A 22149-nucleotide genomic window follows, 5' to 3' on the forward strand; every position below is an offset into this window, starting at 1 on the left:
TGTTTGGCTTGGAAATTTATGGTTGCAAGATCTCAAGGCCTATCAGAAGCTCTATAAGTTATGTTTCAGTTTGTGATAAGCTTTCTTCGGGGTTTTTTTATAACTTAACTCCCGATGTATGTCTTGGATTCAGAGTTTTATTAATATAAATCTTAATTCCGAAATTAACATTCTTTTGATTTCGAGGATATGGTTAGGTCGATGTTGGATCCAACATCCCATCAAATGGGGTTTCGCTCTTCAGATTTTGTGAAATAGATTTTTTTTGTAATTGTTGGGCTTAGACCTTCTTTACTTTGATACGTAGCCTCAAGGCTTAAGGTTTATTGAGTCATGTCTGATGTCACATGTTTTTTTCCTCATGGAATCGGTTTTGTTGTTACGATGTTGAGTATGAATTCCCCTTGTATTGGGGGTATAGCCTCTAGGCTTTGACACCCTTTTAGATCTAAGTCATAACCGATGTTATATGCATCTTTTGTATGGGCTTAGTCTTGGTGCACTTAGTCAGTTTTCAAACCTTCTTGAATTGTACTATGTAGGATAAGATTATCCGTTCAGTGGTTGCATTACGCTCTTTAGGTGATTCAGGTCACCCTTTTTAAAGAGGTAAAGGGCGTAGAGAGAGTTAGAACAAAAGATGAAGATTTTGGATCTAAAACTCAATTTTGGGGTTTGAGCTCTTGGTTTTTCCAATTTCCAGTTTGCTTGTTTAGGATTGGGATTTCTTACCTCATCAACTGAAATTTGAGTCTTTGCTGATAATCTTCATTGCTATCTTTAGATTAATTTAGGTTTTAACCTCACATGTTCATCTTCTACATCACTAGTAATAGGATACTAGGATATTGTCAAGTCAAGTCAGCTTTGTTGACTTTATTATTAGAATCCTAGGCAATTACTAAGACAACACTCCTGTATTAATACTGTCCAAATCAGTTATGTCTGCATCTTGGTTTTTTGTGTGTATTAACCTTTACCTGTAATAATATTTTTTCATCTTCTTAATTTCTTGTTCTCACTGTTAATCTTGATTGTCATGAGAACATAACAATTCTCATGGTATCAGAGCAGTTAAGATTTTAAGTTCTTTTTTCAAAGCTCAACAATTTTATCAACAATTATTCAGCTTCTATTGGGTAACAATTTTATCAACACACAAATTCCCCCCCCCCCCCCCCCAAGATCTGTTTTTAGGGTTCTTGAAGAAATTTTATAGTAATAACTCGTCGAGCAACTTATAACAACATCAGTGACGACGACAACAATAATTTCAACAATAATACTACGAATTTAATCAGCAGTCTTGATTCAAATCTGAGAAATTTACAGAATCATCAGCATTTCAATATAATGTCGTCTTTCGCTGGTAACTCTACTGCTCTTCCTTTTACAAATATAGCAAATTTTGTTTCAATTAAATTGGATCATTCAAATTATCTTCTCTGGAAAGATCAATTTGAGGGTGTTTTATTTTCTTGTGATCTGTATGGATATGTTAGTGGTGAAATAGTTGAACCACCTCAAAAAGTTACAGTTGATGGTGCTGAGATTGTAAACCCATAATGGGTCTCTTGGAGGAGATTAGATAGATTTGTTTCTACTTGTCTTAAGGCAACTTTTACACCGACAGTTAGTGGTGATGTTCTTGGATTGTCTACTGCCAAAGATATTTGGGATTTTCTTCAGATGAATTTTAGAACTCAATTTCTTGCTAGGAAGGGTATGTTAAGAAATCAATTGCATAGTATTAAGAAGGGAAACATGTATATTGTTCAGTATCTTCAGAAAGTTAAGAGTATTGCAGATTCTTTGGCTGCTATTGGTGAGAAAGTCAGTGATACAAATTTGTTAATGTTTGTTATGAATGGATTGGGAAGTGAATATGATGTCTTTGTTGTATCTTCACAAAGCAGAGAGACCCCTTATACTTTTGGAGAATTGAAAGCCAAGCTACTATCTCATGAGAAATTTTTGGCTAAAATACAGCAACAAAGTACATATATATATATGATGGTCACAATGCAACTGCCTTTTTTACAAGAAATGGTTCAAATACATATGCTAATAACAGAAGAAATGGTGGAAGTAATAGAAATGGCAATGGTGGAAATTTTAAAGGTAGTCAGTATTAACATGGATCTTCTTCTAACAACTCTACTGGTCATTATCAAAATGGGTCTAATACAACAAGTGAAAGAAGACCATATGTGGATTACTCAAAAATGTTCTGTCAGATATGTAAGAAGAATGGCCACATTGCAACAAGATGTTTCTTTAGATATCATCCTCCACCAACTGGTACTTCTACCGGTCAGCATGTTCAAGCACATTATGTTACTTCTAATGGTCAAGAATATCATTCAACAAATTCAGTTCATTCTGCAAGTACTTCTCAACATGCTTTTACAAGTCTCAATGTCAATGATGCTGCAGTTAATGATGATCCTTCTACTTCCCATTCAGTCTGGATTTCTGATAGTGGTGCTTCTTCTCATATGACTGGTAATAGAACATTACTGCAGAATACTTCTACTTATAAAGGCAAAGATAATGTGCTTATTGGAAATGGTAATACTCTACCTATATCTCTTACTGGTCATACTAAATTACATACATCTACTACTAGCTTTAAGCTTGATAATGTTATTTATGTTCCATCTATGAAGCATAATTTACTGTCAGTAGCTAGATTTACTAAGGATAATGTATGTTCCATCACTTTTACTCCTTTTGGATATGATATTAGAAGTCTACATGATAATGTTCTCCTGGATTAGGGTAAAATGGTCAATAATCTGTATCCCATTATTTGTCCATTCTTGTATTATGCTTTTACATCTCTTGTTGCATCTCATGATGTTTGGCATAGTATATTAGGGAATCCTTCTTCTACTATTGTTCAACAATTGCATTCTTCTAAAAACATCATTCTTAAATCTGCTATTTCAAATCAAATTTGTCATCCATGTCAAATAGCAAAAAGTAAAAGACTTCCTTTTCAGTTATATTCCACTCATGCCTCCTCTCCTTTAGTTCTTGTTCATTGTGATGAGTGGGGTCCTGCTACTGTTTCTTCTCTAACAGGTCATAGATACTACATCCTTTTTATTGATGATTTTAGTAGATTTCACCGGTTATATCCTATGCAACTTAAAACTGATGCATTACAATGTTTTAAACACTTCAAAAGTTTAACTGAAAATATGTTTAAATCCAAAATTATTTCTTTTCAAACTGATGGTGCTAATGAGCTTGTAAAAGGTGGTTTTTTAGATTCTTCTGGTATTCAAATTAGAATTTCTTTCCCAAAGACTCCAGAACAAAATGGTCTGGCAGAAAGAAAACACATACATATTGTTGAAATGGGAAATACATTTCTTTTTAATGCTTTTTGATCTAAGGAATATTGGTATGATGCTTTTTTAACTGCAACACATCTCATAAACAGAACTCTTACTCTTGTTCTTCATGGCAAATCTCCTTTTCAAGTTTTATATAACTCTTCACCCGATTACTCTCTTCTCAAAGTATTTGATTGCATTTGTTATCCTTTTTTAGGACATTCAAGAGTTGATAAATTATCACCAAAATCTGTCAAGTGCATTTTTCTTGGATATAGCTCTTTGCATAAAGGCTATAAGTGTTATAATCCTATTTCTAAGAAAACTTATATTTCTAGACATATTGTATTTTCTGAAAATGAGTTTTACTTCAACTCAGATGCTTCTTCCAATGCAAATCCTGTTGTTATTACTGAAGTTACTTCTACTGTTCAACCATCATCTTCTTTACCTTCTTCTTCCATTGTTACAAGGTCTCAAAGAGGAATTTTAAAACAAACTCTTATCCTGATCATGTTATGTATCATTCAGTTCCTCATCCTATTCCTTCTGCTTTCACTTCATTATTGATTGTTCCATCTGAGCCAAAGAACTTTAAGGAGGTAATACAAATTCCAGATTAGCAGTTTTCAATGACAGATGAACATGAAGCTTTGCAAAGAAATGGAACATGGGATTTAGTAGACCCTGAACCACATATGAATATTTTAGGATGTAAATGGGTTTATAGAGTTAAGCTCAAGGCAGATGGTATAGTTGATAGGTTAAAATCAAGATTGGTTGCACAAGGATATAATCAGCAAGATGGTATAGATTATGATGAGACTTTTAGTCCTGTGGTTAAAGCTACAACTGTGAGAGTAGTTATAACCATTGCAGTTACTAGAGGTTGGTCAATTAAGCAATTAGATGTATCTAATGCTTTTTTACATGGAGATTTAACTGAAAATGTTTACATGAGGCAACCACCAGGATTTGTTAGCTCTGAGTTTCCACATAAAGTTTGTCATTTTAAAAAAAAAAAATTATATGGATCAAAACAAGCACCAAGGGCTTGGTTTGATAAATTTAGTGCAGCTTTGCTTTCTTATGGTTTTGTCAGAACAGTCTCATATTTTTCCATGTTTGTTTATACTGCTGGTGCTGATATGATGGTTTTATTGCTATATGTTGATGATATCATACATACTGGATCTTCTGATGCTTTTCTTGCTCATATGATTACATTTTTGAGTGATACTTTTGCAATGAAAGAACTTGGGAATTTACATTTCTTTCTTGGTATAGAAGCAGTAAGAGATGGAGATAGTATTAAGCTGACTCAAAATAAATATACACTTGAGTTGCTGGAAAAACACAAATATTAGAATGTAATCCTTGTTCTACTCCAGTGGAAAAAGGTCCAAGCGTCTCTATAAATGATGGTATTTTGTTGACTAATGCTTCAGAATATAGAACCTTGGTAGGAATGTTACAATACTTATGCTTAACTAGACCAGGCGTTTGCTTTGGGGTGAATTATGTTAGTCAATATATGCATGCACCAATTAATATTCATTTATTATTGGTAAAAAGAATTCTCAGATACATCAAGGGGACTATTAGTTCTGGCATTACAATGAGAAAAGGGGATATACAAACTTTAACTGCTTACACTGATTCTGATTGGGGAAATTATCCTGAGACAACAAGATCAACTTGTGGTTATGAAGTTTTTCTTGGTTCTTCTTTAATTTCTTGGTCAAGCAAAAAGCAACCTACTGTGTCCAGATCCACAGCTGAAGCAGAATACAAAGCTTTATCAGTTGTCACTGCTGAACTTGAATGGCTTTCTTCTCTGCTTTCTGAGTTGCATATTGTTTTAGTGAAGCCAATTACTTTATATTGTGATAATACTAGTGCCATCTATCTGTGTGCTAATCCAGTTTCTCATTCCAGGGAAAAACATATAAAGATCCATTATCATGTTGTTAGAGAACTTATCAGGAGTGGATTTCTAACAGTTCAACACATTGCTTCAGAGAATCAGTTAGCAGACTTGTTCACAAAGGGTCTTTGTGATCCTATGTTTACTTCTCTCCTTCATCAGTTGCTGGGGGTTTCTGCACCAACAATTTCTTCTGCAAACTTACTTCTTGATTCTAGCTCAACAACAGACAATACTGTCTTCAAAAGCTTTTTCATCATAACTAGAATTGTGGCATCTAGTTTTTTCATCAAGTCCTACTTGTGCTGATACCTGGCGCTTTTAAGTCTGAGCATGCCTATCTCCTTTACACCTTGTCTACATAAGAGAGAAGCTTAAAGTTGTTCCACTTGAAAGTGACGAAGATCTCTTAAATCACAGATGTGTATTGATGAGTGTATGGAATGAAAGTTTGCTACATTATATGTGCTTAATTAGATTATTGTCAGTTCATCCCATTGGTACTGGATTTGGTCCAGTCCTCATTTATGAGTGGGTTGGCTTGCAAGTTTAATGATGAAACTGAAGATGATGTTATGGGATTGAAATTTGTGAGATATATTAAGTACAAGCTGATGTTCTTTTTGATGAGTCTGTACTCAATTCTGAGTGTAGCGTGTAATCCATTATCCTTTACTGTTTTTTACTTCATTATTCAAGTTTTGCTTTGTGTAAGTGAATAATTTCTGGTACTTTAATAAGTACTGGTGTGCTGAATAAAGCAAGGCATTTATCAGTCTTGCCCTCAACTGCTCATAATGTCATTGATGTATGCAAGTTAGCGGTGTTGGAAATGTGTTTGTATGAGAATGCAGCTTACAAGCTCAAGCAATTGAAGTGCAAATAGTTTTTATGTGGACTGATCTGGTGTTCTTTTATTCAACTATTTCTTCTACTTCATATGTTGATTCACTACCATTGTTCTACTACATATGTATCTCTATGTTTGGAACTGGTACAAATCAGCTGTTGTCTGGATTTCAAAATTGTACGTTTCTACAAATGGTGGTGTCTAGCTATGGTGTTCCCTGATTCTAATCCTTCTCCCAATTCATGTGCTGGTTTATCATCTGTGTCCTGCTCTAAATTCTGTGTATGAAGCTGACCAAGGTGTTGTCTGTGTTGCGTCAATGGTATACTTCTTTTAGACTGTGTGTATGCTTCAGCGAAGGTGTTTACTGATATTTTATCCCCTGCATCAACCATTCTTCCTCTGCACCAAGGTCCTTAATTATGATTTGTTATGAAGCTTATTTTACATATGGTTGGTGCTGGACTGTGCCGGATTATAATGCTTCAGGTTATTCAGTGGACATCTCAGGGTTGTGACAATGTTTCCACTCTTCCCAGTTCTGCTATTGGATGCTAGCATGTGAGTCTGTGTCATGTTTATATGCAAGTTTCTTGCAGCTGGTCTTTAATTTTTGCAGCTGTATTGACATAGTTGGGGATTCTGGAGAGAGTGATGAAACTACAAACATTGAACTACTACTGTCACACCTGTTTCAACTAAAGCTGTTGCACCTCACCTACTGCATCACCAACTGTCACTTCTACTCATTATGCTTATCATTCTGCCTACTACATCAATCTGTTTGCATCCTTGAATATGAACATCTACAAATGGTTAAGGATTGTTAAGGATTTGAACTGCAACTATTTTTGGATGAGTTTTCATCTTACTATTGTGCAAGATATCTTCTCAGCATACAATGGTGCAGGGTTTCTACACAGCATTCAGGGGTTTCAATTCCATGGTGTTTGCTTCACTCCATCTGTTCCTGCAACAAAGATGCAATTACTACACTCTACACTACCTGCAACTACTACATCCTCCTGGTATTATACTTCTATTCTATGCTTGGCTCTTTACATCTCCATCAACTGTTAGCATAAGAGCGCCAGTAGTGTGAGAACTGTGTTAGCAATCTCAAGTTGTCTTTTACAGCCAACTTGGGATTGAGGGAGGGTAATAGCATAATAGCGTCAGTAGTGTGAGAACTGTGTTTGTATGACAATGAGAGTGTGCAGTATGTGAGAGTCGCACGTGTAAGAGTGTTTGAGAATTGAGTCCAGTATATAATCATGTCTCAGTCCTGTAAACAATCAAGGGGATTTTAATAAAGTGCCACACTTCCAATTTGCAGTTTAAGAAAATGCCACCGTTTTTTTCAAAGTTTATTTAATGCCACACGTTTGACCTTTTCCATCCAAAAAAATTGTTGCCATCAGTTAGTGCATAGGTGGCATTTATCCAGCTTAGTAAAATACATATACACCCTCAAATCTTTCACCAACTCACCAAACCCATTCCTTATTTTGGCAGTTCCCTTCTTTTCTTACACTTCTTGTAGCCTTCACCGTCAGTTCATAGCTCAATCTTCTCAGCTTACAGCTGTATCTCTGCTTAAACATCTCAACTCCATTTACTCCAGCCATCACCCTGTAATCTGGCATACTCAGCTTCACCAGGACCACGGCCAGCTTAACCTCCTTTCTTCATTTCCAGCAATCTCTGCCTGCGAACACATCAGAACTACCACCAAACTGCAGCGGCAACAATACCAGCTGCACCATTTCATCTCATAAACATACATCTCCTCATACCATTTCCGGTGCCAATTCAATTTCATTACCAGCACATCTGTTACTCATCTCACTTGCAATCTCGCCATGTCCAGTTCAACAGCATCATACCCATCCGTAATCCATCACCGATTCCTCCTTGTTCTTGGGTTCACTGCACCTGCAACATCCACCAGTAAAACTCTCCAGCATCAACACTGTCATGTCACCTGTCCTAGCATTCATCTAAGTCACCAAATACCCATGGAACTATGTAGCAACACTTCAGTTCCATGGCAATTCATCACCAACCATCGCAGTCATTTTCTCTTGCTTCATCTCAAGAGCCTACAGCAACTCCCTGCAGCTCCTGTGACATTAACCAAGCACAAACCACCTTGTACACAGGCTCAACTGGTAGAAACTGAGCTTGAAGAGGTGAAGAAAAAACCATTTAGGACTTTTATCGAACACCTAATGTGCCATTCTCATCTTGGTGTAACATTGAAATTTCTAGCGCTTCTAAACTCACCGAAACACCTGCAAATTCAATCCCATGACAGTTCTACCATTTTATAGCCATATATCCCCTGGAAAACCATCTTCAGTTTCATTCAACACCTATCAGAAAAAACGTCACCAAACCCATGGAACCAACATCATACATCTCCATTACCACCAACCAGTTCAGTCTCTGCAACTCCTTCTTCAACCTGCCATCACCTGCAACCATGACCCAAGCCATGACATCACCACCAGTATCAGCCACCAATACTGCTTCATCACGACAACCATCATAATCAAAACAATTTACAGTAAAAAACAATTAGAAACCCTAATTAACATACGAAACTGGAAAAAAAAATGAAAATCAAGCTAAACCCTGTTCTTAAAACAACCTGAATTCTATGAATTAAACATAATTTTGACGAACCCTAAAATTATTTCCCAAAACTTTAAGAAAGAATTTTGACAAATCCTATATGTAGGTTTCACAAAACTGATTTTGATACCATCTCATCACTGTTCTTGCTTCATTACAAAATTCTAACCAATTCTCGATTTGATTCAAACCCACAATCATCACAGCATCCATCAGATCAATATCTTGATCTCTATCGGCAAATCAAACCCAATGTTCAATTTATTCTCAATTATCCACGACTGTAGCTCAGTTCAATTTCATCATTGTACCCTATCAATTCTTCTTCATCTTCCATTTCTAGAGATCGACAACAACATCAACTCCAAATGTTCATCTGAATCACCAAGAACACCTCCAATTTTAAAACAAATCCTCAATTTGAACCTTCACAATCTCAACAGATCTAATTCTCAGACCCATCTTCTTTTTTACTCGATTTCATCTCTCAATTTCTCTGTTTTTTTCTCGACCTAGTTCTCGGCAATAATAGCAGCAGCTGCTGCTTTTCTCCTCTCTCAGATTCTTTGTTCTGCTTTCTCCTAATTAGCGATTCACAAGTCTTTAAGGATTGTGAAGGGTAAATAGGGAATGATAACATATTTTCTTGACTTGTTCAACGCATATAGACCGGTTTGGTAGGCCCTGACGGAATATTTAACGGTTGTGGCATTTAATTAACTCTGAAAAAAACGGTGGCATTTTCTTGAATCGGGATTTGCAAGTGTGGCAGTTTGTTAAAATTCCCAACAATCAATCTTTCTCTTATCAATTCAATTGATTAAATCGTCTCAATACAATGTAGACATTTATTCATTGAATGTTAACAACATGACTCTTGGACTTAATCTGTACGATGTCAAAGGCGAGAATGACGCAGGGAAACCCGCGGGACACAGGCAGACAGTCCACGGTCAATGTAGCAGAGCTGATTTTTTTTTTCTTTCTTTCTAAATACAAGTAAATGCTGCTTTTCTCGTCAGCTTTGCGAGGTTGTTTGGGATGTTGATTCGACTCAATACTTGGATAGTTTAACTTCAGAAGAAAATACATAAATAAATCTGTGAACAGCTTTAAGCATCTTCAATTCTTGGTCAACTTAGGTTCAATTTGCTATTTCCTTCCGGGTGTTCTCCCACTTATCCATTTGACGCTTCTGCTTTAGCATTAGCATTTAGCCTGAACGACTTATCCCCTTTTACGTCCAACACGACGAGGATCTGTAACCTGTAGATATTCTCTTCAGATGTGTTGGCGCTTATCATTGAACCTACATACATAAAAGACACACAGTTATCACGGAACAAATACATGCAACAACTACGTTACACAAATTCAGAACATCCACGAGCCATATCCTATTAAAGGATGCAACTAACAGTTACAGCTTCTCGTGCATTCTTCCTTCAGTTCTCTGATGCTGTCAAATTCTACCATCAGCTTCACCGGTTTCCACTCATTCTGTTTTCTGATGCAGATACCTATAAGTCAATTAAGAATACACAGGTTGAGTTGCAACACCACAATTATACCAATTATGTAAAACATCCATCGAAGAAAGTCAGACTTACCTGGACTAGGCTCTCCATATAGATGCGGAGTCTTCCACCAACGGTGGCAAATGAGATGATCAAATTCAGGTACCCATTTTGGTGACACGACCAATTTGTCCGAGCTAGGAGAGCTAGGAAGAATTTGAAGGGAGATTGATCACAGTGTTTGTTTACGGCATCTTCCATATCTCTCGCTGAAATTAGATTATGGTTCACTGATGATTTCGATTCAACTAGTTGGAAATCATTTGCTGAAGTGAGTCTTAAAATACTACAAATCCTCTCTCAAGCTTTGATATTCAAATTTTGGAGATCTCAAACCTGAAGTGGAGTAGTAATTTCCTGGTTTTCTCCTTGTGTTCCAAAGTGCCGATCTCAAAATGTATAGTTTTGAGTGAAGGAATGTGAAAAAAGGGTTAGTGTTTTAGGTAATTTACATCCCAAATTTCCAAAACCGCCATCTCACAAGGTAGACCCCGCCCTTGATTAGTAGAGCCGTAGAGGGCAGGTTTTGTGAAATGCCCAGAGAACAAATAACCAGTACATATACAAAATCATTAGGAGAACACAATCATTAATTGGCATTATGAAATGAACACAATCATTAATCTTTGAATGAGCGACTACAACTATGCAGAAGCACCTAGCCAGATACATATATAAAATGAAGTAATACTTCTCAAGCTGAATGCTGGAGCGTGTGACTCCAGGTTCTAGTATCAACAGAATATCACCTCCCACTTGGGTTTATCTGTTCCTAATCATAAAATCAGGAGCAGCTATACGTTGCTTAAGATAACCCCACACTGGAACGGCCCTGCTCTACGATGCCTACTCTTCCACAAAGGGCACGCAACTGACAAAAGACTAGAATGTTATGCCAAAATAACTTGGTCTAACATCTAAACTAAGCTGCTATAGCTATACTACTCATATGTCCAGAAAGTGCATAGTTCTGCTCTTCTCAAAAAATCCAACAAGCAAACACTTACTCTTCTTGCCAAGGGAACGATATTCACAACTCTTACTCCTACTGTCTGCCAAAAAGATGCTTTAAGAAAATCAAGCATAAGTTCTTTCTTACTTCCTCCTCTGCATTACTCTATAAATGGACTAACTTTTACTGGCTGCCATCCGGAAAAGTGAGGCTTGATCCACCTTTTTATGGTGATTACCGTGTCTAAAATTAAGAGTACATCACCCAAGACATAGTTCTGTAAGCAAGCATCCCTTAGAATAGTAGCTGCTTCAAACCTGTTCAGAAGATGCAAAGCAGTTCTCTGGGTTAGGAAAACAATCCCTCCAAGGCCATATAATCTCACAGTATCCTAATGATAGAAAAAACACATTACCTGCACTTGGAAGCAATAACGTCAGATCTTCCATTCGGTGATAATAGAAACTTCTTGACTTCATCCCACACTTCCTTTGGATGCTGCCTAAGATTTCCACCGATAGGGTTAACACACCTCCAAAGCTCTCCCTGAGTCTTCCCTATGTAAACCTGAAGTGCACCAACTTGCCGCTTGTTTACTCTCCCTCGCTCAATGGAAATGTCCAGCACTTCCTTAACATCAATATTGTGGTGCGTAGGATCTCCATAGAGAATCCAATCAGCTATGTTTGCTTCAGTTGGTGCCATCTTATTCTCTTTTAGGCCGCCTAATGCAAGTAGAATGACGCAGATAAGGCCTTCCATATAGTCAGGAGGTTGCGGGCATCCTTGGCAATCCCAAAAATCAATAGGATAGTCGTTAGTACACATTCCAGAGGATGCTAATTCTGGAGCAACAGGATATCCCTCTGTATTGAAGTTTGACTTTGATACCCTGTTTTCTGGTTGTAAATGATGTGGAGACTGAAAACCAAAAGGGTATCCAGTACTCTGTGAATAAACATTAACCGGATCAGAATTAGCTTCTGTAGGAAGACTTTTCGACCTTGCATGATGGGGATAATGGAGTTCATAATTACTGGATAACCTGTTCCATGTGCTCAGTGAAGGATCAAGATTCTTGGGGATGGTACCATCACTACTGTGTGTAGAATTGGTGGAAGACGTAGCTTTGGACTTTTTAGCACCAAAGAATTGATGTGGAGCTACCTTAAGCTGCTCTTCTTCAAAGCTTTCATTGCTCTGATGAGCATCCTCATGAACTGGATCACCTGAGGTCCTTGATATACTGTTGAATTGTGATACTTTCCACACCTGTTTAACCACTTTATGACTATTACCAAAAGTCCTTGCATTACTAGATATCTTTTGGTTCCCCAAGGAGACACTACCAGAAACAGGATGTAGTAGCAATGTATCTCGGCCCTTATTAGGCAATGGTGATCCTCCTGCAAGAAGAACACTCCAAATCCACACACTTTTAGCTGCAGCAACAAGTGGAGCACATGCACTTGGTGGTTGCGCTAAAAGTATATTGTATCTTCTCATACGTAATTGATGAAGAGCATTGGAGAAGTCTCGGTCGCCAGAAATCAACAAATAATTAGCTGGAGCAGGATTGCCTACTGCCCAAAATAACATGTCAACCAGAATCTTCTTATCACTAGCATCTTTTACACCTGCATCCAGAATTTATATATCAATGGTAATAATAAATTCATGTTTAAGGTAATTCCAAATTTCTGCTACATATTACGGCTCTGAAATCAGTCATTTTTGCTGTCTCCTGTATCATATCCACCCACACATTTCACCCTTAGTACGGTGAAATGACTAAGATTAGCCATACCCATAATTAGGAAATATAAAATATAATAGGAAACACTTGATTGCTCCTAGCATAGCCGTAATGAAAATGCAAGTGAAGATGTAATGCAATCTCAGCACAATGTTTAACAATTTTCTCTGCCAATCAATGGACATAACTCTTTATTATAATCCAAAAAGATCCGGTGAATATAAACATCATAACTACTAATAATGAAAATATAAGTAAACATGCAAGCTAGCTTATTAACAATGATGAGTTTCATCTCGGCAATTTCTTGTTTTCTATGTGATCCAAAGGTTCTATGTTATATTCACACAGCAGTATGAACCAACTTAATCTAACTATTATTGGCTTCGATAAATTCCAGTGCAGATTTTACTCCACATGTCTATAAATGATGCTGCCTAAATCTATTTGAGGACAATGAAGCCTACAATTTTCTAGAACGACAGGAAAAATCGATGACAAAGAAATCATAAACTCAAATACTGACCAGGTGGTTTCTGCAAGATGGTCTCTATGTGACGTTAAAAGAATTTATCATTAAGTACCACCCTTTAATTGTGGTGCAGTACAGGGCCAGACATGAGTCAAGGAGTACCCAAATGCACATGGCATCAGAAAGATTATTCTAATAAACTTAGTTAAGTTGAAAATTCATTGACACAGACGGATGAAATATGCTATTCAAAAGTTACCAAACAATATAGCTTGAAGAAAGCAAAGATCCTTCATCAAAACAAGAACAAGAGACATACTCTTCTATAATGTATTTCAAGACCCTTCCCAGATATGTGGCCAAGATTCTCAATGGAATTACTGTAACCAGTTAGAAGTATGGGTTCACAGACTGACACAATCAAGAACATAGTCATAGTCCTAGATGATACATGCCCATAAATAATCAACAACCAAATAAATCCAGGGCAGATACAATATCAATAATAAGTGACTAAATCATCCATATAATCCCACTTTTCTCTATCAACGAAGTGTAAAACTAATTCATTCAGGCATGTCGTCAAACAGTAAAAGACCAAGAAAAAGAGAGAACTTCACAAATTACCAGAAGGGACATGGTTGAGAGTTATGCCGGTACTAGAAAGAGCATGTTGAACAGAAGTAGGAATACGGTTTGTATCACCATAAGCAGATATAGAAATGGGTCCTCTGTAATTCATTTTCTTTAGTGCTGAAGCTATGTTCTGTGCTGTTGAATGCGAAGAAGATGAGGAAGAAGATAACCCTTGACGAGAATGAAGAAACGGAACAGGACAGTTCTCGATATCCCACCATACTAATGTTTTTGTTTCTACATATTGTGCTTCCGCTTCCTCTCTTTGTTCTCCTTCTTCAACCTGTGTTCCACCACTTCCTCTCTTTTCATCCTGTGTTCTTGCACCCATCTTTCCTTCTTCCGATCACCACCAGAATCTCTGCCTCTCTTTGGCTTTGTCTTATGTGTATGAGTGCCTCTGTACAAAGAGAGTCTGTTTGTCTAAGGTTAAAAACTGAAGCGTCAAAAAGAAAACAGTTTGACCACCGGCTGTACGTTTTTCCCAGCTCCCCAAATCCTGGTATGACGCGTCCGTGCCCGGAAGAACGGAGCCTCAGCATTGGACGATGCGTGACACATCTACATATTAAAAAAAAAACCATTGATATTTCATTTTTCATCCAATAAAACAAAAACAAAAATTCCATTCATTAGGAAAATGACTCATCAATGTTCTCCATAGAAAACCGATATAATGCTACTTCGTACATGGCCACGTTAATGTTATCACCTAATGATGTGATTTTACATGCACGTAGTAAGACAAAAGTAGACCGGTTTGCAGTACATGGCTGCTAATGGGTATGCCGATCCCAGTCACTGCCCCGTTCGTAAAAAAAATACTCATACTCATTTCGTATCCACATGAATTGGGGCGGGCGGATATGGGGAATACTCATGTGGGGCGGGTTTTCCATGAGTTACCCGTAACACTGAGTTAATACATAAATTTGTTTATAATCAAAACTTATATATGATTCAAACAAAAATATTAACGTAAGAACAATGCATTCACAAATTTTAAATTCAAAAAATCATCTTAAAGTGAACAAAAATGTTTGCAAATGACTTGTTAGTTTTTCTACTTTTTCCACTCTCATTCTATCTTCGTTTCACTTTAAACCATTTCATTATCTGCTTCGTTTTCTCTATTTTAACTTTTAGAGAATGTGTCTGATCACTACAAAGGATCGAAAGTGATGAATATGCAAGAATGATCAAGAATTATAATAAATGAAAGAAAGCTTGACTAAGTGGTGGAAGTATAAAAATTCGATACAAATTCTTGTATAAAAGTCTAAACTCCTATAATATGAAACGTACGAGGAGGATATGGGGCGGGGACCTTGAATCCCATCCTCGCCCCATCCCCGTATTTTAGGTTTCGGGTATTACTCATACTCGACCCCATTCCCATTTATGCGGGTAAAACCCTACTCAAAAGGGAGGAGTACCAACGGGGATGGGTTTGGGTGGGACGAATGGCCATCCCTAGGAATGTCACACATCACCAAAATAAATGTACGGATATCAATATTTTAGTTGCTCAGAGCAATTAAATATTTTTAGATTTATTTCTCTAGGCCTTTAAGTCTTTAGATTTATATTTCTTTTTTTTTTGTATTTGGTTTTTAATTTTCTTGTTTTATGATGTTCTTGATTATCTTGTAAAATATCCATGTAATATGAATTTTTCCGTAAAATAAAATATTGCATGGTATTATAAAGAAAAAAATTAGAAAAAAAAAACAACATAGTCCGTACATTTTATAAGGTTGCACGTGAATTTGCTTGATGGGTAAAATTATCCAATTTTTTTATATTCTGTTCCAAAACACTGGTCTGGTTACTAGCGGATGCGTACATTTTTTTATATTCAGCTATCAATATTTAATTGCTCAGAGCAATACTCCTCGTATTGGTTCAGCTATCAATATTTTAGTTGCAGTATTTCTCCTGTTGATCTAGCTATCAATATTTGAGAACTTAACACTGATCTGTATTTTATTGGTTCATCAACCAACGTTTGGTTCGTCTGACAACCATTATTTTAATGTTATAATCTCTCATCATCATTCGACTGACTCATGACATATGGATCGAGAAAGACCTTCAATGATCATTCAGTGATGATTATGTTCACAAGTGCTCAGTGCACCAATATAACGATTTATGATCGACCCAACAATCTCATAAAATCGTCACTAAGTCATTCGACTACCATTACTGCTTCAACTAACATAATGTGTGACATGTCCATCAGTGACCTAATTCAACATCTATGGTCAGCAGAGCATGTTGTTGTTTCAACATTCCATGCTTCATCCATCATAATATTGAACATCGTCGGTTCAGTTCATAAGACTCATAGTCTTAGGTCAAATATTGACCACTCACACGTGAGACATCAATTCACGTCACATAGGGGGATATCACTAGGGTTTTTGGTCTGGTGGCCTACAACATGTGCCATGTGAGGTACATCCACGATGAGAGTTGTGGTAAGTCGTGCTGACAGTTAAGTAGTAAATAGAATAGTGGATTGTCGATCAACCCAGTCTTCCGCACAAAATGAAAATGGTTTTTACACGATCTCCCACTTCCCCATCCTTCCACTACCTTGAACTATGACCACTTACAGGAGATTGATGTGCTCCTACAAATATGTTTCTGAAGCTATGATATGATAATTAACAACGACCAAGACTCGTCACTGCTAAGTTATCAAACATTTTCAGAGGATTTATCTCGTCCACACAGAGAATCATCTTCACGGTAGTTCAACACATCATATCACCTACAAATCAATATCCATTGATCTCCACACAATCTTTGCTTCCCTCCCTACAAACTGACCCTTCTCCTCGTCTTGTGACCGTATTCAATCTGGAACTTCCATTGTCTTGGTTTAGGACAGGTTTCTACCGATTAGTCTCTCGAACTCAAAGTACTCCCGTGCAGTACATTTGTTTAAAGGATCAGACGATTCACAACTCCGAGCACCTGCTTTAGCGAACACTTGCCTCCTCCACCACTTTTTTACCAGAAAACCTGTGAACCATTTTTACCCACAAAAACCCGTGCACACCAAATTAGTATGAAAAGAAAATGCCTGGTGCGTGGCAAAGGCACAAATCTAGTTATGAATAAATCACGAAGAGAAAGAGCGATGAACTGTAATAATCCAATTTTCATAGGAAGAGTAAGGATGGTATAAACCAGAATAAAATCTGAACATTTAAGATAGTTGTCTTCTTCAAAAAGAGATGTTTCTGAAATAGAGAAGTAATTTGCTCTAACCATTGTCTGATACGAAACCGGATGCCCTAAATCTCTTGGATTTAAGGTGAAATCAAAGGTCGCCAATTTAAATCATTGGTGTTCTTGAATAATCCAATAACATGCCACATAGCAACTGAAAATCCTATAAATAGTTACCTTGGAAACAAAGATAGAATCGGCATAAAGATGAAGACAAAATCACACAAAAGCGAAGATATAGTCGCTCCAAAGGCGAAGAAAAATGTCAAACGACATTAAAATGAAACCAAAATTAAAAATCTACACTAAAAACTAATGGTAATGCAAATAAAACAAATTCTTTACTCAGATTTATTCAATTGGACTAAATCTGAGCAAAGGGATGAAGGCTATTTGAAGAGTCTTTAAGGTTTTTTTCCTAAGGGAAAATAGAAGAAAAAGAAGAAACTGTTTTATGCAATTACATTAATTGTGATTTTGTCGTAAATGATGAAATATAGTCTGGTCCCATAGTTAATGTTCTATTAATACTTCTGTTATTATACACTGCTAGATTTGTTCTAGGGGTATGAGCCGAGTTTTTTTTTCTTTCAACCATATTTTTGATTTGCTGTGTGCAGGGATTTACCCCGTCTCGTAGGGATATATTTTTTATTATGTGTGCGAGGGGTTCGGCCTTCACCGTCCGGTCAAATTGGCAAGCCTAGGTCCTCCTATATTCGGCCAATCAGGAGCCATAGTGACTACCTGCTGCTCGTCTATTATTCTAGCCAATCGGATCGTCGGTAGCCTACATGTTCCGCTCCCAGTGATTGGTCAAAGTGGTCTAGTCGGGCTCATTAATTCTATTAAGGAATTGGATCCTGACCGCCCAAGTTAGTCGCGAAGCAATCACGACCATCCAAATTTTCCGGTCAGTTAAGCTGCTCAACTCCTTTCCTACATGACCGGAAAAGTTTCATGATAGTCACCTCCTGCCCCTTACCTTTTCATCCAATAGGAACACTCCTAGACTACATGCTCCACTCCTAATAGCTATCCAAAGTAGGCTAGTTGAGACGCTTCAAAAACCCTAGTTAGGTCAATGTCGTTCATAGAAGTCGCAGATTCATCTCGACCGCTCGACTTAACTAGTCAATTTGACCAATCTAGATTTAATCCTGGTCGACCAATGAGGTTCCAAGGCTGCCATCATTTATCCCTCTTCCGAACATACCAACCACGTTGTCCATAATTCGCATGTGTAGCAACTAATGGTCGGACGAAGAGGTCCGGTCATGCTCCTTATAATTATATAAAAAAACATTTAAGACTGGTTGTGTAAGCCACATCTTTTAAACATTAATTTTAAGGGATTTGTGGCAGAACCGAAGTGTTTATTGTTAACGATACATTACATGAATCGGTTTTGAATAAAACCATGTATCGATTTTGTTCAAAACCTAATAACAACCAATTGAAGATCCCCACTATATGTGCTTCTCCTAACAAGGCGTGGGAGACTCTCGCCACTATCTACATGTAACATAACTCACATGTGATTGGTCGAGCATGTCCTACACTCACGTTCAACACCAGAGTGATTAAACAATCACGTCTTCTTATCCACCTCTTATAACTACCCTTCAGTTAAGGAGAGTGTTAGAATAACCACGCTCCATGCAACATAACTTGATGACCTGTGAGCTAGTCATGTAGGTCAGGCTAGTCGAGCAAATCGACTTCTTTTATAATTTTTCGCTCGGGATATTAACAATGTCACAAATAGGGGATGTTCATCATGGTATTGGTTTGGCGGCCTATAACATGTGATGTGCAACACACCCATTATAAGAAAGTGATGGGAAGAGCGGACAATTAATGAGTAAAGGAAAAGTGGGTACACAACCGTCCAGTCTTACCTTCACAATAGGGATATGGTTTCCACCACCTTCACATGATATCCACTTCTTCTCTACTCCACAACTCCACTTTCTATGAGATCCTGGTGTTCACTATACTTACTATAAAATCTATTGAATCGAAAATCAACACAAATTTACAGAAAACATAGAGAATTTACAACTTACTATTCTTGCAAGCAAGTTCCATCTTCTAAGATAAGTCACACACAACCACACTATACAAAGTCTATCTCTCTGAATCTCTGATCTCAACACCTTCTCTGCTTTCCTACCTAAGATCAACCCTTCTCCTTTACTTTGTGACTGAAGCAAGACTGGAACGACCATTTCTTGGTTTAGGCCAGAATTGTACAGATTGATCTCTCGAATCTAAAGTACTCATGTGAAGTACATTTGTTTACAGTCTAGACTCATTTCTCATCAACTTACCCACTTTTACTCTTTTATCCAGAATCAATTTTTGCCCTACTATATCTTATTAAAAGAAACACATTGTTTTGTGTGACTTTTATACTATGAAACCTAACTCTCATAAGTTAGGTGACGACTTCATAATCTTGCTAATAAAAAGAAAAGAGGCATTTTTGGTGTGTGTAACCAAAATTTTCAATCGACAATGATATTACATATTTACCCCGCCGGGTTTTTGTTTTAGTTTAAAATCATCGTAAATATTTTTAAACTCGGGGACGTATTCGTCCCAATATCTTTCCTCCGTGTTTTGTTTTATCTGAATCTGAAGCTCAAAGTCAAAGGATAGAACCAGCGAAGAGACGAAGAAAAGCACCGCCAACATCCACCTCCTACAGTTTCATCCTCTTTGACTGCCACCACCACCACCATCATCTCTTCTTCGTTTTTTCTTTTCTATTCGTTTCTTCTAACCTGGAACCCTAAATAGTAGATACGAATATAAATGTTTTTCCGATTGTTTCGTAGATTTCAATTTGCTGAGGGGTAAATTCATACTCGGTGGTTTTTGGTCCTATCTCTTACTCATGTTTCTTCATCCCAAAATCGATTATACGATTTTCTAGGGTTTTTTTTTCCCATTATACTTTCTTTAATTTCAACAAGAGAAACAACTCAGCATGGAATGGGGATGGGTAACTATAATCTGATTAACTTGGGGTAGGGATTGGATTAAAGGTTACATCTAATGTTGCTTCTTTGTACTTATGAAATTATTGATTCCTTTAATCGTTTTGATTATTCATTTAGTGTAAAATTTGGGTATGAGTTTTAGATTTTTAATAGTTTCGGTAATTTAGGTTAGGTTTTGGATAGGAGTTGAAGAGATGATTCAGGGTATGAATTCAATTTCAGTTGAACTTAGAAAATCAAATACCCTATTTTCAGTTTCGTGTTAAATGTTCAATATTTTCCTATAACTTCTATTTATTTGTTGAAATGCCTTATATAAAATTTGTCTGCTTTGGTTCTTAAAGAAGTCATGTGTATATATAAAACTAACGTCAAATTTTCAGTTGTGCTTTATGGTAATGAAGTATACAAGGCTCCCGGAGTTCAGGTGAGGGTTAAAACTTATAAGACACTCTTATGGAATTTCGTAATGTCAGCTTGCAAATTTTAGAAATACAACATTGTCGATGAAGATCAGGTTAACCATACCACTAATATAGTTTATGGCGCTTCTTATCCTGCCATTTCCGAGATACGTAGTTCTCTTTCTTTATGTTTCGAGCATATTTAGCACATTGGGTTCTTAAAGAAAACGTGTGATCTTTTGTTTTGTTTTACCTCTTGAATTGTGTTAAATTGAATTTAGCTATTGAGATTATGTTAAGTCATCTGTTGGCCAAGGACTACAAGAATTAGTGTATGTGTATTACAGGATTCATTACCAAAATCCCCTTATCCCCCTGAATTTTCCTTAAAGAAATATAATGTTCGTATACCGACATGAATTACCAGATGATTGATACCATATCATTTGATCTCAAACTCGAGATAAAAGAGATTCAGTAATTGAATCGAAGTTGGCTGTGATACTCTTGACATGTTTCCTGTGTTGGATGTCATCCACTTGATATTTTAAAAGCTACAAGAAGCATAAAATTGAAGAGAATCTTATTTCAATTAGTATAAAATGGATTAGTTAATAGTTAAGATATTTGGCGTGGGTGTGTATGTATAAGCTGTCAGTGAACCCAAAGCCACCTTAATTCGTCAGTGTGTCAATATTTAAAGATATTTTTGATAAATTAGTATTCAAGTATTCACAAATTGAAGTTCATTTGAAGTTTACTAATATATTTTGCAGGGGTCTTAAACGGAACAACTTGCACATCGTGGTGGGCGTCTTTGCTAGGACTGTACATATTATCTTCGAAGTACAACTATCGGGTATGTATTCTGCTGAAGTAGAAAGAAAGCTACTTCTGGTGATGATATTGTTGATTCTGAACGTTTCCAACTGAATGCAATCATGTAAGATACTGTTGCATTCTTTTGTTAGTTTTTTGTTCATTTTTTGTGGCAACTAGCTACTTGCTTTGGTGGAAAGATAAGAGTGAAATTTGGAATTTGTATTTACAACAATGTCGTTGCATTATGTTTTGCATCTACAGGTAAAATAAAAAATTTGCGTCTTCATGTTACCATGTAAAACAAGAATTTTTTTTACATTCACAATAAAATTTATGCAAGCGCCACCACAACTAGCAAAACCACCATAGCACCAGCATCACCGCTTCTGCAACAAAAATGTCAGCCGTTTTCCATTTCATATGGTTAGTTCGGTAACCATAACTATGGAAGGGTCGGAGACACTTGAATTGGTTGGAGTAGTATTTGGGAAATGAACTCTGTGTGCACAAGTTTGGAAATG

At 36.8% G+C, this 22149-nt stretch overlaps 1 protein-coding gene and 1 long non-coding RNA gene across 2 annotated transcripts; one reads left to right on the forward strand and one right to left on the reverse strand.

The window, feature by feature from the left end:
- Positions 1 to 11048: 11048 nt before the first annotated feature.
- LOC113334337 lies at positions 11049 to 14524 on the reverse strand. Its single transcript, XM_026580620.1, has 3 exons — positions 14143 to 14524; positions 11703 to 12924; positions 11049 to 11604 (listed from the first exon to the last, which is right to left on the reverse strand). Exons 1-3 carry the CDS (start codon positions 14480 to 14482, stop codon positions 11448 to 11450), a joined length of 1719 nt encoding a protein of 572 aa, XP_026436405.1. The 5' UTR covers positions 14483 to 14524; the 3' UTR covers positions 11049 to 11447.
- Positions 14525 to 20045: 5521 nt separating this feature from the next.
- LOC113334509 lies at positions 20046 to 21973 on the forward strand. The gene is made up of 2 exons (XR_003352852.1): positions 20046 to 20829; positions 21583 to 21973. It is a non-coding gene; the product is annotated as an uncharacterized LOC113334509 (long non-coding RNA).
- The last annotated feature ends 176 nt before the right edge of the window (positions 21974 to 22149 follow it).

Source organism: Papaver somniferum, unplaced genomic scaffold, assembly GCF_003573695.1.
Source record: "Papaver somniferum cultivar HN1 unplaced genomic scaffold, ASM357369v1 unplaced-scaffold_137, whole genome shotgun sequence".
NCBI classification, from domain to species: Eukaryota; Viridiplantae; Streptophyta; class Magnoliopsida; order Ranunculales; family Papaveraceae; genus Papaver; species Papaver somniferum.